We start from the raw sequence: 19,530 nt of genomic DNA on the forward strand, positions 1-19,530 counted from the left end.
GGCTATTGTACGAATTAATTGAACATGCTGGATAAATGAGTATGATGTAACAGTTGTAGTGACTAATGGTGTGTATAAGAGGTTTTGTCACAGTGTGTGTGTGTGTGTGTGTCTGGTTGTCTCAGGGTGTCCCACTCACCGATCTATGCCACACTAATTCCCTCCTTGGCCGATGCGCGTCTGTGAGGATTAAGCCCAGGATTAGACAGCCTGACGACACATCCAAGACTCTTCTCCTCCTCTCACACCAACATCTCCTGCACCACCACGACTGCAGCCAGAGAAGAATGGGAAGAAAACAAACAGTAAGTTATGCCACCGACGATTATAGCAGATCCTACCATTAGTTAAGACAAGCAGCGTGAGCTTTGATTGATATGTGAACATGACTACTGGATAACGTGTCTCGTGCTCCGTGCTGAGCCTTACTGAACTAATGTGTGTAAAATTCGTCTTTCTTTACGTTGATTTTAAGAGCGAGATGTGTAGGATTTATTTGTAAACTTATATTAGTATAAGGTTTTAATAGTAGCCTAAATATAAATCTGTCAGAATTAGTTGAATGGTCTGTTTACTTTTACACATAATGGACTTCAACGACAGTCCCATTTAACACTTCCTATTTTTTAACAAATCTTGGTCATTTGTTAACTGGGCTCTTGTGTATTTAATATGTGGCTGATGTGTTTACATACTGATGTGTTTACATCGTGTGACCATGTGACCTGCTTATAATGTGGTATAATTAGACATTGCGCTGAATTGTGATGACAAATCACCTGTTGAATTTGCATTGTCTGGATGTTGTACTTTAACGTGTTGAAGATTTAACTGTAACATAACCTATAGTGTGTGTGTGTAGAGAGAGAGAGAGAGAGAATGAATGAATGAATGAATGAATGAGGCATTTATATATATATATATATATATATATATATATATATAAATAGATAGATATATAAATAGATAGATAGATATAGATATGATTTCCAGAGAGCACACATATGTCTCCAATATATCTGTTAAAGAGCAGTTCATATGAAAAGTATCTGCTGTGTACAAACATCTAAAAGTCTAAACATATTTAAAAAGTCAGTTTTACATACATTCTAAATCATAAACATCTTGAAGATGTTTTCTGAATGTCTATTTAACATCTGACAGGAAATGTCTTAGAGACGTATTGCAGATGAGCAAACACTCTAAAAAATAAATAAAAATACATCTTGCAGATGAAAACACGCACATCAAATAAATGTCTCCGAGATGTACGTGTGCTATCGGCGAGCTTTAGTGTCATTGACTTGCTAACTTGTTAAAAGTGAGAGCTTAAGTCAGGCAGAAAGAAGCAGTTCAGTGTTGTTTACCTAATTGGCCTCATAATCTTCTCTCAGTAAAGAGCTATATCCAGCATGAGGCTAATTTAAAGGAACATGCTCACTGTTTGCTCACACATATTGACTTCAATTGGAAGAAGTGAAATGAGTCTCATATTCTTCATTTTGTTTCCATTCAGTCCTGATTTTCGGGTCTGTCACGTCAAGACACCAGAGGTCAGTTATCCTTGTTGAACATTTGAACATGCGAACCGGAAGTTTTGATAAAATCAATTTAATTATTTGGCTTAGCCCTAGTAAATCTTCAAAGCCTGTACTCGACAGCAGTTTCTATTGTACTTGAGTTGAGTCCTATAGATTTCTAATCTAATTACTATATAGGACTAGTGTAAGTGTTGTAGACTAAGCAGACTGTCCTATTTCTTCCCTTTACATAGACAAAATGCCAAGTGTCAAAGCCAAGAAAAAGAAAATCAAGAAGGAGATCAATGAGGTCGAGGAACCAGAAGGTAATGATAAACTACTTATTCGATCTTACCAAGATGGCATTTCTTATCATGAGTGATGTCGGATCAAACACTGTACATTTTTATTTACACTGCCGGGCAAAAACATTCTTATGAAAACCCATTTATGTGTAACATCAACCTCTGCAGGCAGGCAGTGGAATAGTTCAAATACCTGTGCAAAACACACAGGCTTAGTGATGCTAGTACATTTTGTGGTCCCATCTAATATGAAGTGTCTTTAACCACTGTGTACTGAATACAATGCACTTATTGGGTATGTTTTTACATTGTACTTATATATATCTTTTTTTTTAAACCTGCATGCCATTACTGCTGTAATTAATTTCTATAATTACATCTATAATTTACAGTACACCGTTGACCCTTCCATTACTCCTTAACCCACCCCTAAACCTACCAATACCACCAAACCTGACCCTAACCTTACCAGTATCCACCACCTCAATAGCAGCACAAGTGTTTGCAATACAACATGAACTCAATAAGTAAGTACATTGTACCTAACAATTATTATTTTATTTTTATGCAAATATAATAATGGTTAAAGACACTTAATATAAAGTGAGACCAATTTTGTAATTAGTCATTTTGTTTCCTTACAGCATTTGTCTCCTTTATATTTGTATAATGCCCAATAAGCAACAGCAGGGCCCGAGGCAGCTATAGAAATGGAGGGTCTGGAGAGTCGCAGACAGTCTGAAAGCAGAGAGCCGTTGACCCCTGAGCCTCCAGACAATCCACCACTGAAGAAGAAGAAGAAAAAGAAGGCACAACATACTTTGGGTAATTCATTCATTTGAATGATATTCACTTTTCATTTAAGGTATGGATGTTTTTTTTTACTTTTTTAGATGGATTGTTCTTGTTTTCATTGTTTTAAAAGATCATGAGGGTGAGCAGCAAGACCATCCAAATGGAGATGTTCCAGAGCCCCATACAGATGGCGAGGAAGTCACCAAAAAAAGCAAGAGAAAAAAGTGAGAGGCAAAAACTTCTAGAAAAGAAAGTGAATAGAACTAAAAGCAGTAGTTTCGTGGCAATTGTGATTGTATTGTTTTCTAGTGGGAGTAATGTTCCCTTCTTTTTGAAGGAAGGCTAAGATGATGGAAAACCAGACTCATAATGAGCTAGGTGTGGAGGAAGATGACATCATCACTGATGTGCACGCACCCATATCTCAGCGCTCTCTATTCTCAGCCCCTCTGGGTCACAGCCATCCAATGGGAAAAGTGTTTGTCGAAAAGAACCGTGAGTTTCATTTTGAGATGGGGGAAATATCTGAAGTACACTCCAGGGCAAAAAAAAAAAAAATGGGCCAAGCCAAAAATGGCAAAAATATTTAGTGATCTTAACCATTTTAATGACAAATCACTAGTCAGGAAATTAGCAAGAATTGCACAAATACTGTAGATAAAGTACCTTGGAATAGCTTTCCCCAACTTGAAGACAGCTTTTTACAGGAAGAAGAGTTCAGTGTTGTTCCACTCAATGTTAATGGCCTTGTTCTCAAGCAACTTCTTGGTTGTCTTTGCAGTGTGGGCAGGAGCATTGTCTTGTTAAAAAAATCACATTTGATCATTCCTCTAACAACTTTTTTTATTTGTGTGAAACAAGCCATTCTGCAATATTCTCCTGTACTCCAAAGCATTAAATGACTTTTCACAGTAAAGTAGCTCATTAATCCCAGCAGCTAAAAAGTCTTCCCACACAATGACATCTTCCTCCATGCTTAACTGTGATAGAGATGCATTTATTATTATATTCCTCAGCAGATTTTTGAGGACACCGCTCTGGAGCATCACCATGCAACTCATGTTTCATTGTGATTCATCACTTCACACACACAACTTCCCATATTCTGCCAAAAACTTCATTCTCAGTCTTTGATGTTTTTCTGAGACAGCGATGGCATTTTAAGTAGTTCATTTGCTTAATTTTAGCTAATTTCTTGACCAGTGATTTGTGGTTAAGACATTTGGGCTTGGCCCTTTTTTTGTGTATATACTATCATTATACATTAATATACGCTAACAATGATATAGTTTGCCAACAATAATTCGTTTTTACATTAATTAAGAGACAATGAGTGTGCTTACTTTTTAGAAAAAAAATCTCATATTCTTTATTATTGCAGATATAATATCAAGTATTATGTATAAATGTAACCAATAAAATATGACATCCAACCTAGGCCGCTTCCAGGCGACTGATCGTTTGGACTTATCCCGTGAACATCTGGAGGAGTACATGGAGGTCAGACCCACGTGGAATACACGAGACGTTGCCATGAGGGTCCACAGCGGCTTCAGGTGAGTTTGTTTGGGAGATGGTCTGAAACGGTCTTATAGCTCTTGTCAACGCTAATTCAACCAAATGTGTTTCAGTTTCCAAACAGCCTTTTATTTTACCATTTAACTTTTTAGTTTCAGTTTGAATTAAAGTTAGTTTGTCCAGTACTCATCATGACCCTGCCTCTTCATGTTGTGGAGCTTAATGCTTCAACTTCAGGTGCTTTTTTACATTTTCAACATTCTTTAGTGTGTAATGTTGCTGTTTGAGCATGAAAAAAGTCTGCAAAGTTACAAAACACAGCTGTCCAGCTGACCAATTCTGAAACACACTGTGCTTTTCGGAAGGAGGGGCCTCATAGAGACCGGAACTAAACAAAGCATTACTGACAGACTGGGAAAAGAGGCGCTGCAACATTGTAAAATATGTGAAAAATAATGTTTTTTAACAATTAAGCATGAAAACCTATTCTTGTAGCCCTGGAAAACAAATTTAAGACTTTGTAAAAAGGCATAATATGGTGTATTTAATGTGTAGTAATTCCAAATCGGAGCTCAACTGTTTTTTCTGTGGTTCTTGTAGGATTATTGGACTCTTCTCTCATGGATTTCTGGCTGGATATGCGGTGTGGAATATCATTGTTGTGTATGTGTTAGCTGGAGAGCAGATGACCACACTACCCAACCTTCTCCAGCAGTACCACAGTCTGGCTTACCCAGCACAGTCTCTGCTCTACCTCCTGCTGGCCATCAGCACTGTGTCTGCCTTCGACAGGTGTGTAAGAGAACCTGTAGTAAGAGAAGTGTGAATGTAACTGACAACAGTACGCACAATACATAATCAAACTCCAAGCAATTTAACATTTTATTTAATTGAGCAAATTTATTTATTCCAATCTACTAAATTTTGTCCTTCCACCAGCGATTCCCTAAAAAATTTTTGTCAGCCAAGTCTAAAATCTAAAATATTTATTTGAAGTACACCCATAGTAATATTACAATACATTAACAATACATTTTCATGTTAATGGTTCTCTGATGTCGGTTAATGGTCACATGAAGTGCAGTAAACAAATAAAATATAAAACATTTTTAGTAAAGTGTTTTATTTTGATTGTTTTGTGTGAAAAATATATTTTCATTATTTAATTATTTATTCGCCTTTCATCAACTCACATTCCAGTTTGAGAAAACCTGCTCTAAATACAGTACAAGACAACTGCTAAGAGAATATTTCAAAACTATCTGTTGTATAGTTTTTTTGAGTGTTTGAAAATGTAGCTCATGCCATTTGAGTTGTGAAAGTAAGTTGTCTGTACCATCTTCACATCAGGGTGAATCTGGCCAAAGCCTCTATGGCTCTACGAGGATTTCTTACTCTTGATCCAGCGGCTCTTGCTTCCTTCTGTGAGTGAAAATCAGTAAACTTTGCTCATTGTTAGTTCATGATAGTTAATAAATTAGTTAATTCTAACAAATGAGACCTTATTATAAAATGTAACCATACATTAACTGAAATAAATAAGGGATAATCCACGGCTAGCTGTGTATAAAACAATTGTAATGCACGACGTGGTGGCATTCAAATTGTTAATCCACAGCTAGCCATGGATCATCCCGCTTATACCATGGTCATTTGCCAACATTGACAACGTAAAGCTGTTTGCATGTTTATGTTTGCAGCACAATATTTGACTGAATATTCTATTTTCGTCAGTTACGATCTAGCATTCAGCCAGCTTTAAATCAGACACAGATAAAGTAGGGTGTAAGATTACATAGAATGAATGAATGACAGCATTTAAGAGAGAGCGAGAGTACAAATGTACAAAGCTTTTTTTATTATTAATTTAATTGTCTTAATTATTTTTCTTATTTCTTGTTTATAAAAATGCATTCATGTATTTGTTTAATGATTGATTTATTGACTTTATTGATTATTTGTTCATTGCTCATGTAATGGCCAATGCTTTGGCTATACTGTACAAGTCATGCCAATAAAGCTCATCTGAGAGAGAGAGAGAGAGAGAGAGAGAGAGAGAGAGAGAGATGTGTGGATTACCTGCATCTGTGCAGCGTCTCTCTCTATTAACAACGAAGCTGCGAGTTTAACTACTTAAAAAACAGCGATGTTACCTCTTTGTTGCTGAAAAATATGATGTAGCTATTCAGTAGCGAAGCTATTTTGTTAATAAACATCACGGGGCAGCGTTGACAACAAGTTTCTGTGCTCTAGAATGTTTCTGTGTGTGCGCAGCGCGATCTCCGCTCTCCGTGTGCGAGTGATGTGTGTGTGTGTGTGTGTGTGTGTGTGTGTGTGTGTGTGTGTGTGCATCAATGAAAACCACATATTAATATAGAACGGTGATTCAGCTGACTTGGAACTACCTGTCACCTTCCAGCCAATCAGAATCGAGTATTCAGACAGACCATGGTATAAAATAAAATTGATTCCATTTAGTTGCCAAGGAAACATTTCTCATTTTCAATTAGTTTAAATTGATGTATTAAAACAACTAAAACTAAAACAGAACGGGCTATACTATTTATAAGGTAACCTCCTGTCTCCTGTGTTTTTTTTTTGGTCCCAGTATACTTTGCTGCTCTCATTTTGTCTTTGAGCCAGCAGATGACCAGTGATCGTATACATCTCTACCCCACAGCCAATGAAACACTTTGGTGAGTTTGTCAGACTTAACGTAATGCAATCCAACATAATGTCCTTAAAAAATATTGAAACAATCACCACATCATTCTTTAAGTGGAATTGTTAGTATCATACTTCACTAAATCATATTCAGTGGTTGTTGTTTAGGCCCCCAGGTTCAGAGCATCAGATTCTACAGCCCTGGATCGTGGTAAACCTGGTCATAGCTCTTCTGGTTGGACTGGCCTGGGTGTTTGTTGCTACACGACCAGACATGGACTACACTGAAGGTAATAAACCTATTTGAGTGTTTGTGTATTATCCTCTTCATGTGTCTATTGTCAATGATCTAATTCCCCTATAGTCAACATCCCAACTTATGTCCTAATATCTGTCTTTACTCTCAGAGTTTTTAATGGCAATGGAGGTGGAGGAGTATCCACGTCACGATGACAAAACTGAGCTGTCAGCCTGACACACTGACACGTGACTTGCTTTATCAACAATCAGAAATTAACATTGAACATTGTTTTGTGCTACTTGTTTTGGCATTACTTTGTTAAGCTTGTTATATAGATATATATATAACATATATAAATAAACTTTTTACTTAAGTGTCTGGTTTCAGTTTGTTTTGGGTCTTATAAGTTTATATTTTAGATGTAACTGATCACTATTTTAATCACCTTTTAGCTTTTTTCCCCCCACACAAATATTCCATGTCTGCAAAAAGTATGCATATGAACTGTATGTTTAATATACTTATACACAATTAGAATTTACTGGAAGTATTGCACTTCATACAGGTATATCGTACAATTTGTATGTCGATTTGAAGAGAAGATAAATGGACCCTGACGTCACCACTTGACATTTACTCACCACATCACAAAAGAGCATTTTAATACAGTCATTTAAGCCCCTTTCACACAGCGCTTTGAACTCGGGAAATTGCCGGCAAATTGCATTGTGATGTAAGAAGTCCAGTGAATTCCTGATGACAACTGTGACGTTATAACAACACAGGGGGCGCAATTTCCAAAGGAATGTGAGCGAAAAGTGCTAAATAAAGGATTCAAAAGAAGGTTTTCACAGGGATGACATAGAAGAACCATTTTGGGCTCCCCGAAGAACCTTTCAGTGAACACTTCTTAAAAGAACCATTTGTGTGTGTGTGTGTGTGTGTGTGTGTGTGTGTTTGTGTTTGTGTTTGTGTGTGTGTGTGTGTGTGTGTGTGTGTGTGTGTGTGTGTGTGTGTGTGTGTGTGTGTGTGTGTGTGTGTGTGTGTGTGTGTGTGTGAACAGAACAAGAACAATTAAAAAATATAAAGAATATTTTCCACTATAAAGAACCTTTTAGTGCAATGGAAAGCTCCATGTATAGTATGTTAAAGATTTTTCATGGAATCATAGATGCCAATAAAGAACCTTTATTTTTAAGAGTGTAGGCACATTTCATTCAGTTGATGAAGTGTAATGCATTCTTACAGGTATTCTCATAATAAGTCATTTTAAACAAGAAACGTTATAGTTGTCAAACTTGCCATTATTTAAAGAGATAGGTCACCCAAAAATTAAAATCCTGTCATCATTTACTCAACCTCAAGTTGTTCCAAAACTGTTTGAATTTCTTTCTTCCGCTGAACACAAAAGAATATATTTTGAGGAATATGGGTAACCAAACAATTGATGGACTGCATTGACTTCCATGTTATTATTATTTTCCATACTATGGAAGTCAATGGGGCCCATCAATTGTTTGGTTACTGCCATTATTCAAAATATCGTATTTTGTGTTCAGCAAACATTGGGTGATCTATCCATTTAAATAAAAACATAGAAACAGTAAAACAAGAAAAAGAAAAGAAAAATGCTTAGTAATACAGATTTGTTTATCTGCTGTTTCATGTTCAGCTTATGAATAAATTAAAGATAGCATTTTGAAAAAATTACGAATAACATTAAAAAAAACATTGTTATCATATCATGATAATATCATGCTTAGATCGTTGGTTTATTTAGCTATTGTAAATATTGTGAAACTCTTAAATCATATATATCCATATATTTTCTCACATTTACGTAAATAATATAGTTATTGAACATGCCATGCTATTATATTAAATATTATATTATCATATCATATATCATGTAATTCTTAGAGTTTCTTAGAGGTTAAATTTAGCTATCAAAATGATTGTCCATATATTATATTATATTATATTATATTATATTATATCATATTATATCATATTATATTATATTAATGCAATATCACTAGCATAAATACGCAAACTCTTCACCATAGTAGGATTCGCAAACGCGTTTCCCTGCTTTCCCCAAAACTCAGCGGGAGGTGAAGCCGCTGCACTTCCTGTCGCTAATAGTTGAGCTGTGCGGGCGGGCGCGCGCGTGGAGTGAGTGAGTGAGTGAGAGAGAGATGTAAAGATGGCGGAGCTGCAGATGCTGCTGGAAGAGGAAATTCCAGCGGGTCGCAGAGCGTTACTGGACAGTTTCACCAACCTCGACAGAGTCGCCGAATACTGCGAAAGTAACTACGTACAGGTGAGCAGGCGAGGCGTTGCGAAGGAATGCTGATACGCGCTGTTTTTGGAGTTGATGTGTGCTGAAGTGTCTGCGGTGGCTGTTGGTCATCTGTTGAAGCTGAGCACCAACTACTAAATACGTACACGCAACTGCGGCTTCTCCTGGTTGAGAAAACCGTAAAAGTTTATAGCACTCGTAGCTGAGGCTGTAAACCAAGCGAGTGCTACTTTTGCAAGAGATGCGCTCAGGTTTGCACTGATTGCAGCGCGTTGGTAATGATTAACGTTACATGATGATCTGACGCACTGAAAAAACTTTGCTCTGTCTCTACGCGAGTAAAACATGCTGACAATTACAGTTTTGAACAACTCAAATGGATTTTGTCACCTACATTTTGGCTTTATAGACAGACGACACTTGATGTTAGTCATGATAGCAACAGTACTAACAAGTGGAGGAGGAATCTGACAGACTGCTAGATGCTTATTGGATGGTTCCATACTGATGTAATTTATGCCATAGGTTTCTTTAACTCTGATTTCTGAAAGAAAAAAAGTCAGCGTTAAGCCTCAATGAGTCATTACCTCAGGGATTTGAATTGGGCTTGAACACAATTGATGATACATTCTTGAGATTCTTATTATTTATGGGCACAAATCTGGATCGGTGCATAAATGTTGCTGTAACAATGTCATTGACGTAGTGTCATGTTTTAGGACAGTGCTGTTTAGGGTCAGTTCCGGTCGTCGACCATTATGGATTTTGTTTTGTGGGCCGATATTTTAGCAGGGTTACCGACGGCTGATTTATATATCACACTATTTCCTTTAAAAATGGTAGAGAACACATGCTGTATTTTTTATTTAATTTGACATAACATTTACTAAATTAGACAAGTCATTTGAAAATCAATCAATATGAAAAAATGTTAACTAATAAAAATAAACCCGTAAATTAAACATACTTAGATGTCAACCTCGATTCTGTAATCATTATAGTATTTTTCACAAAGTCAGAAATGGTTAAAAACATAAATAATAAGAAGGTAAACACTGTAACAAACAGTGGACTGCACTGGAAATCATATTTTCTCACATAGAGACCAGGTAACCCTGAAAATATTAGGGGAAAATGTCATATCTAGCCACTGAAGTGAAGAAAAAAGTCATTAATAAAATGAATATGGTCATTATGTTTAGATTCTTTTATAAATTGCTTTGTGTGAGTGTAAAATTTTGGTTAATACGGTATTTTGGTTGTACACACCTTGATAAAATTGCATTGTAATCAGTTTATTTGCTTAGGAAAGTCCATTTTCTACTGTTCAAATATGACAGAAGACTTGTTAAATCTAAAGACTTCAAGATGTGTTTAAAGGGCTAGTCTGGTGCTGAAAATGTTTCATCTTTTCTTCATCTGCAATACATTCCTGAAGCTGTTTGCCACTTGTGCTCGATAACCTAAAGCAGTTTTTTTGTGATTCTCAGTACTGATACATCACTAAGCAGTTCATGGCAATATTTTCTTAGTAGCGAGGCCCAGTTTTAAATATTTAGTTTCTTGGCTTTTAGAACAGAGACGTGAATGAAACGAGGGTAGTGTTCCTGAAGGCCGTTTTAATGGACCTTCTGTTGTATTTTCCATTTTACTTTCTGATCTTATAAACTGACTGTGCTTTTGGATATTATAGACTTGAAATGGTTATTAGTGATCAGTGACCATCTACATGAGTAACTTAACTCATAAGCCTAACTGAAATGCCACGTCATAAGTGACCATTTGGAGCAATTCCACAGTCCACAAACAAAACACACTAGAGAGACTAGACTACTAACTGATTTCAGTGTTTGTTGTTAGCATGTTGCTAAGCTAATGATGTCATCCTCTAATAAAAGCATAAAACTATATGTAGATATAAAACTGTATACAGATATTACGTAAAAGTCAATTTATTCTGCAGTTTATAATTTGGGTTGTGTAATATATTTTAATGTTTTAATCTCTCAAAGGCCACATATAGCCTAGCCTATTTTAAAATGTCATTTATTTCTGTGATGGTAAAGCTGAATTTTCAGCATCATTAGGCCAGTCTTCAGTCACATTATCCTTCAGAAATCATTCTAATTTGCTGCTCAAGAAACTTTTGTGCTGCTTAATATTTTAGTGAAAAATGGGATACATTTGCATTTGATGAATAGAAAGTTAAAAAGGGCTTTCCACTAAGAGCATTCTGGAACTGGCTTCTTTTTAAACAATATACGCAGTTGTGTCTTTGAATTTGGATAAACAAAGCAGCATGATTTAGTCCTAGCTGCCTTCGTGTTGGGAGTGATCCTAATGCTGCCTATTAGAACAGGCAACAAGTCACTTTTTTATTTGTCTGATCTTGCCCTTGGTTTCAAAAGCATATTTTATGCCATCTTCGTGTAGTCATATTAGAGGTTCTCCGTGTGCGAGTGACGTATGATGTTCCATGTTCATGTATGTTCCATGTTATGATGTTCATCACTATTAGGGTTGGGTATTGGTTGGGTTTTATCCGATACCAGTACCTACTCTGTATTTTTTAAACGGTTCCGGTTCTTAAACGGTTCTTGAACCGGTACTTAAGAAAATGAAACCGCACACACTTTATAAAAAAAATAATACCTGTGTGTGTGTGTTCGTTCGTGTCCGTGTCCAAACTGGACACAATATTAAAACATTCGTGCCGCGAGATGTTTTATAGGGGGCGGTAAAAAAAAGTCAGGCACCGAAAGTTTCGTTCTTATTCGGTCTCGTTACTACCGTTTACGTCGGAACCGGTTCCCTATTGGAACCGGGTTTCGGTACCCAACCCTAATCACTATGATGTTCCAGGTTGTTCCATCTTGTTTCGATTATCTCTTGCGATATTAAGAGTCCCATTTTTAATTGGATCCATGTTTGTATGATGTGAGCTGGCTCAATGGCCCACTCTGAATCCTAATGGAATCTTGGAAGGTGGGGACGCCCTTCCAAAATGTTTGTTTTAATGGCAGCCATGGAGATAATGTAACACACTTTTGACTTAAAGATTAGAGTGAAGTAGATGTAAATTGAACTTGAGCATTGAACATACGTCTTTGTAACGAGTGTTACTCTTACCTTTCAGATTAGTTTGCATTGGGAACAAGCCTATGATGCCTGAAAATGCTGTCCTAGGTAGCTCATAGGTTTTGTACCAGAGCTGGAGAGAGAAGGATAGGAGTGAAAAAGGAGTCAGGGTTACGTGCTTGTACAGATTATTAGCTTGGTTAATTAAAGAGATGTCAGATTGTTTGGCTACATCACATCAGTTGCTTATCTTTATTAGACAAATCTAATATGCTTGATTTCATTCCCTCAATGAAGGTTTCTGGGCCTGCGTGTCTGTGAACATCAGCCGTTGGCTGAAGTGTGAAGTTTCAGTACTTGGATCATCATAGAAAGATAAAAGGCATGTCGGCAAATTTTTATGTATTTAGGCCTAAGTTATTTGTGGTGGGGTGTCGTATCCATTCCAGGTTGTTCCAGCTTGTTTCGATTATCTCTTGTGATATTAAGAGTCCCATTTTTTTAATTGGATCCATGTTTGTATGATGTGAGCTGGCTCAATGGCCCACTCTGAATCCTAATGGAATCTTGGAAGGTGGGGACGCCCTTCCAAAATGTTTGTTTTAATGGCAGCCATGGAGATAATGTAACACACTTCTCTTTGGGTTTCTTTTCCAAGTTGAGAAGGCGCTTGAAAAATAGCAGTTTTTTATATTCCCCTAAAGGAGAAGGGTTAGCAAATGACAGAATTTATTTATGGGGAGGAAATCATCAGATTTAGGTTTTGATTCATTGGGCTAAAGAGCACAGTGCTTCAACACCGCATTCTTGAATCTTTCACAGTATATATGAAGACAAGGGCAAAGGAAGCCAATACCTGCTTAAAGGTAAATTAGGCCCCTTGCTTCCAAAAATGATGCTTCGAAGCAGACTGGGTTACTCGCTCACACGACTACTTTTCCACTGGTTGCACTGGTGCTACCAACTTTCTCAGTTGGTCGCACATGATTTAGTAGCACCATGTCTTGCTGGTGTTTAAACTGCTCTCCCTAAAAATGGTGCGCTCATGCACATTCAAAACATGAACACATAAAGCCACCTCACAAACAGCTTGCGAGTACCAAATTGCAATAAATTGCCCTTAAATGGTCAAAATACACACAGATGTATGTACTAAATCACCGTTTTGAGTATACACGTAAACATAGTTGGTTTTGTCTTAAGTGAACGTAAACGGTTAAAAAAGAAAATGAATGTGTAACATTCTATTGGATCCGTGCATTCAGTCTTAAAGTGACAGCAGCCTAATGATCCTGCTGCTGCCCCCCCTAGACCCAAAAGAGAAAAAAATCCCCCCACAAAAGTCACCAGAAGCGGGGATTTCCCCCATTTAAAAAAAATGAATTTCAGGCCCTGAATTAATGTGACTCCTGTGATCAACAATCGGTGATCGTCTCCAAATATCTTGATCAGAGCACCCTTTAATATCAGCCCATGCTCACTCTAGAGGGGACGGACAAGTTAAAACTCTCTGTAAATGAACCCCCGGGTTTATCTTCTCCGAGTGTGTGATTGATTTGTTATTATTCAAAGAATGGGTTTGTATGTGTTGAAGTGCACTGGCTGTACTCTGTACTCTGACCAGGACATTATCCCAAAGGAAAGTTTGTCAAGTCGATGTCAGTGTGAGTCTTCGTGAAGTATGCTTCTCCTTTTATGGACAGGATGGCAGTTGGTTTCTTCATCTCCTGGCACCAGGACTCTTTTCTGTGAGGGCAAACTCTAAGACTACTTAATTGGAGAACAAATATTTGCTTGTCGCTCTGCTTACTTTCTTCTCCTTGTATTGTTTGTGTGTCTGTGTGCGCTGTTGGGGGCCAGACTGTATCAAATCTGTCCATATGTTATATATGGGATAATATTCATCCGATCATTAAAGAGGATACATTGACGTCACTTTCCCGCCGGAACACGCCCTTCAGCCGGACTGAGTGGCAAAAGAGCTGCTGCGTGACTGGATTTAATAGGGGAAACTGTGAAAACACAAAGATTATCAGTTTAAACCAAAGATCCAGTGATCCATGGATATTGACATACAGCCAGGCTTCATGTCTCCCATGTCCTGACTTTATATGTGCCTGATTTCGACGCCGGGAAAATACATAAAGCCTGTGAACGCTTTATATAAATACAATATAGGTTGGCATATCGTCCAGCCCTAAAGCTTGTATAGTTTTTGTCAGTGTTGATGATTGAATTGATGAGTTGTCAACACAATAACAATACATTTTATTTATATAGGCTAGGGTATGATTTTACCCCAATATTCAACAGATTGACACAAAATGATGACTACAATGATGATGATGACGTTTTGCTGCCAGGAATCCAGTTGTTTCTATGAATTGCCGTGATGCATTGGCTTCTCTGTTCTGTAGCTTTCAGCAGTCTGTAAAAATATAGCCTACCTCAGATTTCTTGTCAAATCTATTTGTACAGTCAATCTCAAAGCTTTTTCCCATTTTTAGATGTGTTTTGTGTGTTTTTCGTGGCATTCAAGCTGAAAGGTCTATTCAACAAAGATTGCTAAAGTCAACAGGTTTGACTAATGCACCTACCAGTTGTCATTTTGACGGTACTCTATATAATGGCCAAATATTTTCAGCGGCCAAAATTTCAATGCGTCACTGTTTTCCCACAAAATAAATGTATTTGATTTTAGGCATCACAACATTTATACAGTATTAGTATTCATTTTTGAGATTAGCTAAAGATTACTTTTAACAGTATTATAAAATCAGTAACGTTTTAAAGATTAACTTTATATTAGTGTTAGATGGCAAAGGTCATTTAAATGTAAAAACAGAAGAAATGGGCACAAATAATTAAATATCTAAGATTGATACACAAATTTAAAACAAATGTTGAATACTGGCCCATATGCTTACAATATATTGTACGAAAAAATCACTGTAATATTCACAGTGTTGCTCAATATATCTGAGCTCTATATTGAGCAACACTGAATATTAAAGTGCTTTTTTTCACACAAGACTTTATTTTGGGCCCCTAAACACCCTGAGCCTGTCGTGGCTATTTTCTTTTTGGCTGTGACGTCTTCATGCTGTGTGTTTCGAAGTCTGAATTATTCATTTATTTATTTTTTTAAGTAATGCTGCTTCACTTTGGTTGTTATTTAAGTAATTATCTGAGCAAATTATAATTCACACTGGATTGTTTTAGCAGTAATCACATACTAGAGTAATTTGTTTATCATAGTTTTTTTTTTTTTATGGCTTCTCAGACATGCTTTTTAGTGCTTAGTCATCTTGATTGCATCATTAATGGCATGGAGACATTTAGAGTGTGAACCAGATTAGGGCTGCAACTAACGATTATTTTGATAATCGATTAATCGGACGATTGTTTTTTCGATTAATCGATTAATCGGATAGGTTTTTTTAAAATTCAATTTGATTTTTGTTTATAACTAAATAAAACCCTAAATCAGGGTATTTATGTGTAAAAGTGTACTTTAAAAAGTGCAAAAGCCACACATTGAGTTTTACTAATATAATCTTAAATTTTTACATTTTAAACCCCAAACACAAAAGTTTGTCCAGTTTTTAAACAGTAAAACTTCTTTAAATATCCAAAATATAAATAAACAAAACAAAATATTGAGTTGCGCTGCTCATTTAAACTTCACATTATGAAATTAGGACACAAACATGTTTGTAATAAGATATTAAGCAGCAGATTTTGAATTCCAATGTAGAATGCGATCTGTTATTTCTTGATAACAGACCGCTGCGAAGTATAACACACCAGAAAAACAGAGCGTTGCTATGGACACAGGATTCTAACCGTAGAGACGGAACGGACTATTTTCTTAGCGGAAGCAATACAATCATTTTTAAATCAAGAAACTCCTTTTTAAATCAATATTTTGTGTAAAATTATTGATTTATTTGGTGGGTAGCCATGTAATAAGCGGGATTATCCCTTACATAGTAGACAAATGCTATAAAAAGAGAGCGGAATGGAGGTACGCAGCTGACAACAGGCTTGATTAAAAGTACAGGAAAAATGATGTATTACTGCACAAGCATTCGCTGAAAACCACTGACTACAGTGACTAAAAAACAATATTTTACTGCTGCTGTTATTAACTGCCTTTATATTTAGTGCTTCACTTTGTAAACACCATTTAATTTAACCTATTTCTGCGGTAGCACTATTTTAATCCATCACTTATGTTGCGAGCGAACTGATTGCGCAACCTGATGCTCGATACAAAATAGATCTAACGTTAGTGTGACTGTCCCGAAGTTAGTAAACAAAGCTGTTTACACAGTAGCATTGAATTAAACTAGACTATCCCATTTTCACATCTTCATATAATGAGAATATACAGTTTTTGCTTGCCGTGCTGATGTTTCTCTCCGATTACTCTCTGCCATTTCGCGTGACTGCGTTGTCATGAAAGTGACGTCATCAGTAACGCTCCCCGTGACGTGAGCAGACCAACTAATCGACAATGACATTCGTTGACAACGATTTTCATAATCGATTATTATCGATTTTATCGATTAGTTGTTGCAGCCCTAAACCAGATGTATGTTGCCATTTGGAAAAAGGACAGCGAGGCCCATGTTTCACATTTCACTGTGCATTAATTCACCATCTGAGAGCGATTACAGCATATTAGGAGATTTTTGCATCCAGACTCAGCAGTCAGGCCTTACTGTCTCGTCCTTCTCCTCCACACTCTGTCCCTCACCCCTCTCGTGAATTTAGTGAGATGTGAAAGCAGGCGTTTCTTTGTGAATTGTCCTCCAGCTTCATGGTGCAGTGCTGCCCTCTCCTCAGGCCAGAGAAACCAGACAACCAACTAGGTCAGAGTGTCAGGAACAGGCAGGCAAAACACTGGCTAAGAGAGCAAGACCCACATACACACAGAAAGAAACTGACAGAGATGTTAAGAAGGAGAGAAAGAGAGGGGGATGGAGGGAGTTTGTAAGAGTCCACAGTCAAGTCAAACTATTTATAGAGCACAATCTAACAGTGAGAAATATAAGATATTTTTGTTTGATACAGCTGTTTGATTCGTGACCTGTTATACAGCATACGCTAGAGCCACACGATTCTGGATAAATTGAGAATTGACTTCCATAGTATGGGGAAAAAAATACAATGGAAGTCAATGGGTGCCAGTGCCGTCAACTGTTTGGTTACCGACATTCTTTAAAATATCTTCTGTGTTCTTATCTTTTGTGATCAACGAGACTACGAGATACAACGGAAAAAGAAATGTATACAGGTTTGTAACAACTTTAGGGTGAGTAAGTAATTACAATTTTAATTTTTGGGTGAACTATCCCATTTTCAATGTATTTTATTTATGTAGTCATTTTGAATTCCAAAAGTTTGGGGTCAGTAAATTTCTATCTGAAAATAATTCACTGAGGTTTCAAATAAGTGCTGTTCTTTTGAACTTTCTATTAATCAAAATCAATCAAGTGTGACCTGCCGATTCTGATTTCCTTTCAAAGACCTACAATTGATTAGCCTGGAAATCCAGGCCTAAATCTGAAAGATTAATGGTCTGGCATCGACTAATGAAAATCGGTCAGCTCGAGGGGCGGCACCAAGCATGCATTTGAAAATCTCACTGCACGCAATTGGATAACACTACGACCAATCACAACAAGCCCCATACGCTTAGCTACCAGTGGAGCTAACTGGTAGAATAGACTCTTGCCGTATCCGGTCGGCAGAACAGCAAAAACGCCCTTCTTGCAAAGGAACGATTCGAGCACCGTCTTCTGTTCCTCTTTTAGATAAAAAGCCAAGTCTAACTCGTTCATTGTAGCGGCCAAAGCCGTTTCAAACAACTGGTGTTCATCCATAGCCATCTTGCAATGTTTACTAATGACTTCGCTGTCGTCATCTGTTTAGCTCGCCTCTGGCCCGCCTATATCAGATAACCCGATGTGATTGGTGCAGCTCGGATACAAGGGCATATTTAATGAGCATCATTACTTGACGCCAGAGTAAACTCACTGAGTGAATTCAGCTTGTGCTCTCGCGCGAACTCTGGATTTCCAGGGTAACAATTGATAGCATATACAAACAAAAATCAACTTTTCTTTGATGCAAAATTTTATTTTCATAAAAAAAAAAAGTAAAAAGACAAAGAAAAGTAATAAAATAACAAATATACTAATTTCAAACAACAGCACAAATAAATGCAATAGACTAAAGAGATATGAAATAAACACAGCTTTAAGTTTTTCAGCTTGGTATGCAGTATATTCAGGTACTACAGAAATTAAAGTTATCCAATGTTAAATAGCACTGGTTAGTCTTCATTGTAAAAATTAAATACCGATGCTTACAATTAAAGTTACAAAAGTTATTCTGTCAAGAGCAGAGAGTGATTTTCTTTGTCTCATGTTCTTTGATTAACATGACAGACAGCAGCAGGAATATTAGACTGCTGTCTCTTTAAGAGCTTATGCACGGATCCAAGATACTGTTACACATCTTGCGGTATAATTATTAATTCTAACTAACTAATTTGGTTCAAAACTGTGTTTAACAATACAGCAAGCCACTCATTTTGGTACTTGCAACTCACAAGCTGCTTGAGTGCCCTATGAGGCGGCTTATGAGCGCCACTTATATAGATCAGTGGTGTGAGCACGAAACCTGCGGGAATTACTCAAATAATGTGCAACACAAGCAGTATTTAACTGGAGCAAATATAACAGTGAGTTAGAGGAGACGGGTCTGTGTCACTTCGCCGTCGGAGAGAAGAGAGCGAGAACGTGCAGCTGACGTTATTGCGTGTGCCGCTGGCAACAAAATGGATTGGCTCGAAATCGGTAAGACGTGAGACTGACCGGCCGGTTACTGATAGCGTGTGGAAAATCGGCCGGTTCCATCTCTACATATTAGAATGATTTCTGAAGGATCATGTGACACTGAAGACATGCTGAAAATTCAGCTTTACCATCACAGGAATAAATTACATTTTAAAATATATTCAAAACAGTTATTTTAAATCAGAAACATTTAAATCCTTAAACACAAAACTCTTTTTAATGGTAGGGTACACATACA

At 37.0% G+C, this 19,530-nt stretch overlaps 2 protein-coding genes across 16 annotated transcripts in view; both read left to right on the plus strand.

Moving 5' to 3' along the window:
• The first annotated feature begins 125 nt into the window (after positions 1–125).
• Positions 126–7,414, plus strand: tmem237a (transmembrane protein 237a). Of its 3 annotated transcripts, none has more exons than XM_084420715.1 (12): positions 126–305; positions 1,517–1,553; positions 1,775–1,846; positions 2,513–2,650; positions 2,751–2,844; positions 2,958–3,115; positions 4,059–4,176; positions 4,739–4,930; positions 5,489–5,562; positions 6,747–6,834; positions 6,971–7,092; positions 7,210–7,414. In XM_084420715.1, the coding sequence occupies exons 3-12, from the start codon at positions 1,780–1,782 to the stop codon at positions 7,275–7,277; spliced, it is 1,119 nt and encodes a 372-aa protein (XP_084276841.1). In that variant the 5' UTR covers positions 126–305; positions 1,517–1,553; positions 1,775–1,779; the 3' UTR covers positions 7,278–7,414. The 3 variants fall into 3 exon arrangements, with proteins under 3 accessions (XP_084276841.1, XP_084276840.1, XP_084276842.1); XM_084420714.1 differs by having other exon boundaries at positions 209–305; positions 2,507–2,650; XM_084420716.1 differs by lacking the exons at positions 126–305; positions 1,517–1,553; positions 1,775–1,846 and adding an exon at positions 2,253–2,352 and having other exon boundaries at positions 2,470–2,650.
• A 1,698-nt stretch (positions 7,415–9,112) lies between these two features.
• Positions 9,113–19,530, plus strand: part of abi2a (abl-interactor 2a) — a 37,436-nt gene continuing 27,018 nt past the window's right edge. For 8 of the 13 annotated variants that reach the window (XM_084420969.1, XM_084420977.1, XM_084420981.1 and 5 more), the window contains exon 1: positions 9,175–9,366. In XM_084420969.1, coding sequence (XP_084277095.1) covers positions 9,250–9,366 — 117 coding nt within the window. In that variant the 5' untranslated portion in view covers positions 9,175–9,249. Of the gene's footprint in view, positions 9,367–19,530 lie in introns of all 13 variants that reach the window. The other 5 variants (XM_084420978.1, XM_084420970.1, XM_084420973.1 and 2 more) reach the window with 4 other exon arrangements.

Source organism: Rutilus rutilus (genome assembly GCF_951802725.1).
Source record: "Rutilus rutilus genome assembly, chromosome: 10".
Classification (NCBI taxonomy): domain Eukaryota; kingdom Metazoa; phylum Chordata; class Actinopteri; order Cypriniformes; family Leuciscidae; genus Rutilus; species Rutilus rutilus.

Coding starts and splice junctions, on each gene's coding strand:
- tmem237a (XM_084420714.1), top strand. CDS start 1,780: ATGCCAAGTGTCAAAGCCAAGAAAAAGAAAATCAAGAAGGAGATCAAT. Junction 2,651..2,750: donor GAAGGCACAACATACTTTGG/GTAATTCATTCA, acceptor TTGTTTTAAAAG/ATCATGAGGGTGAGCAGCAA. Junction 2,845..2,957: donor AAAAAAAGCAAGAGAAAAAA/GTGAGAGGCAAA, acceptor TTCTTTTTGAAG/GAAGGCTAAGATGATGGAAA.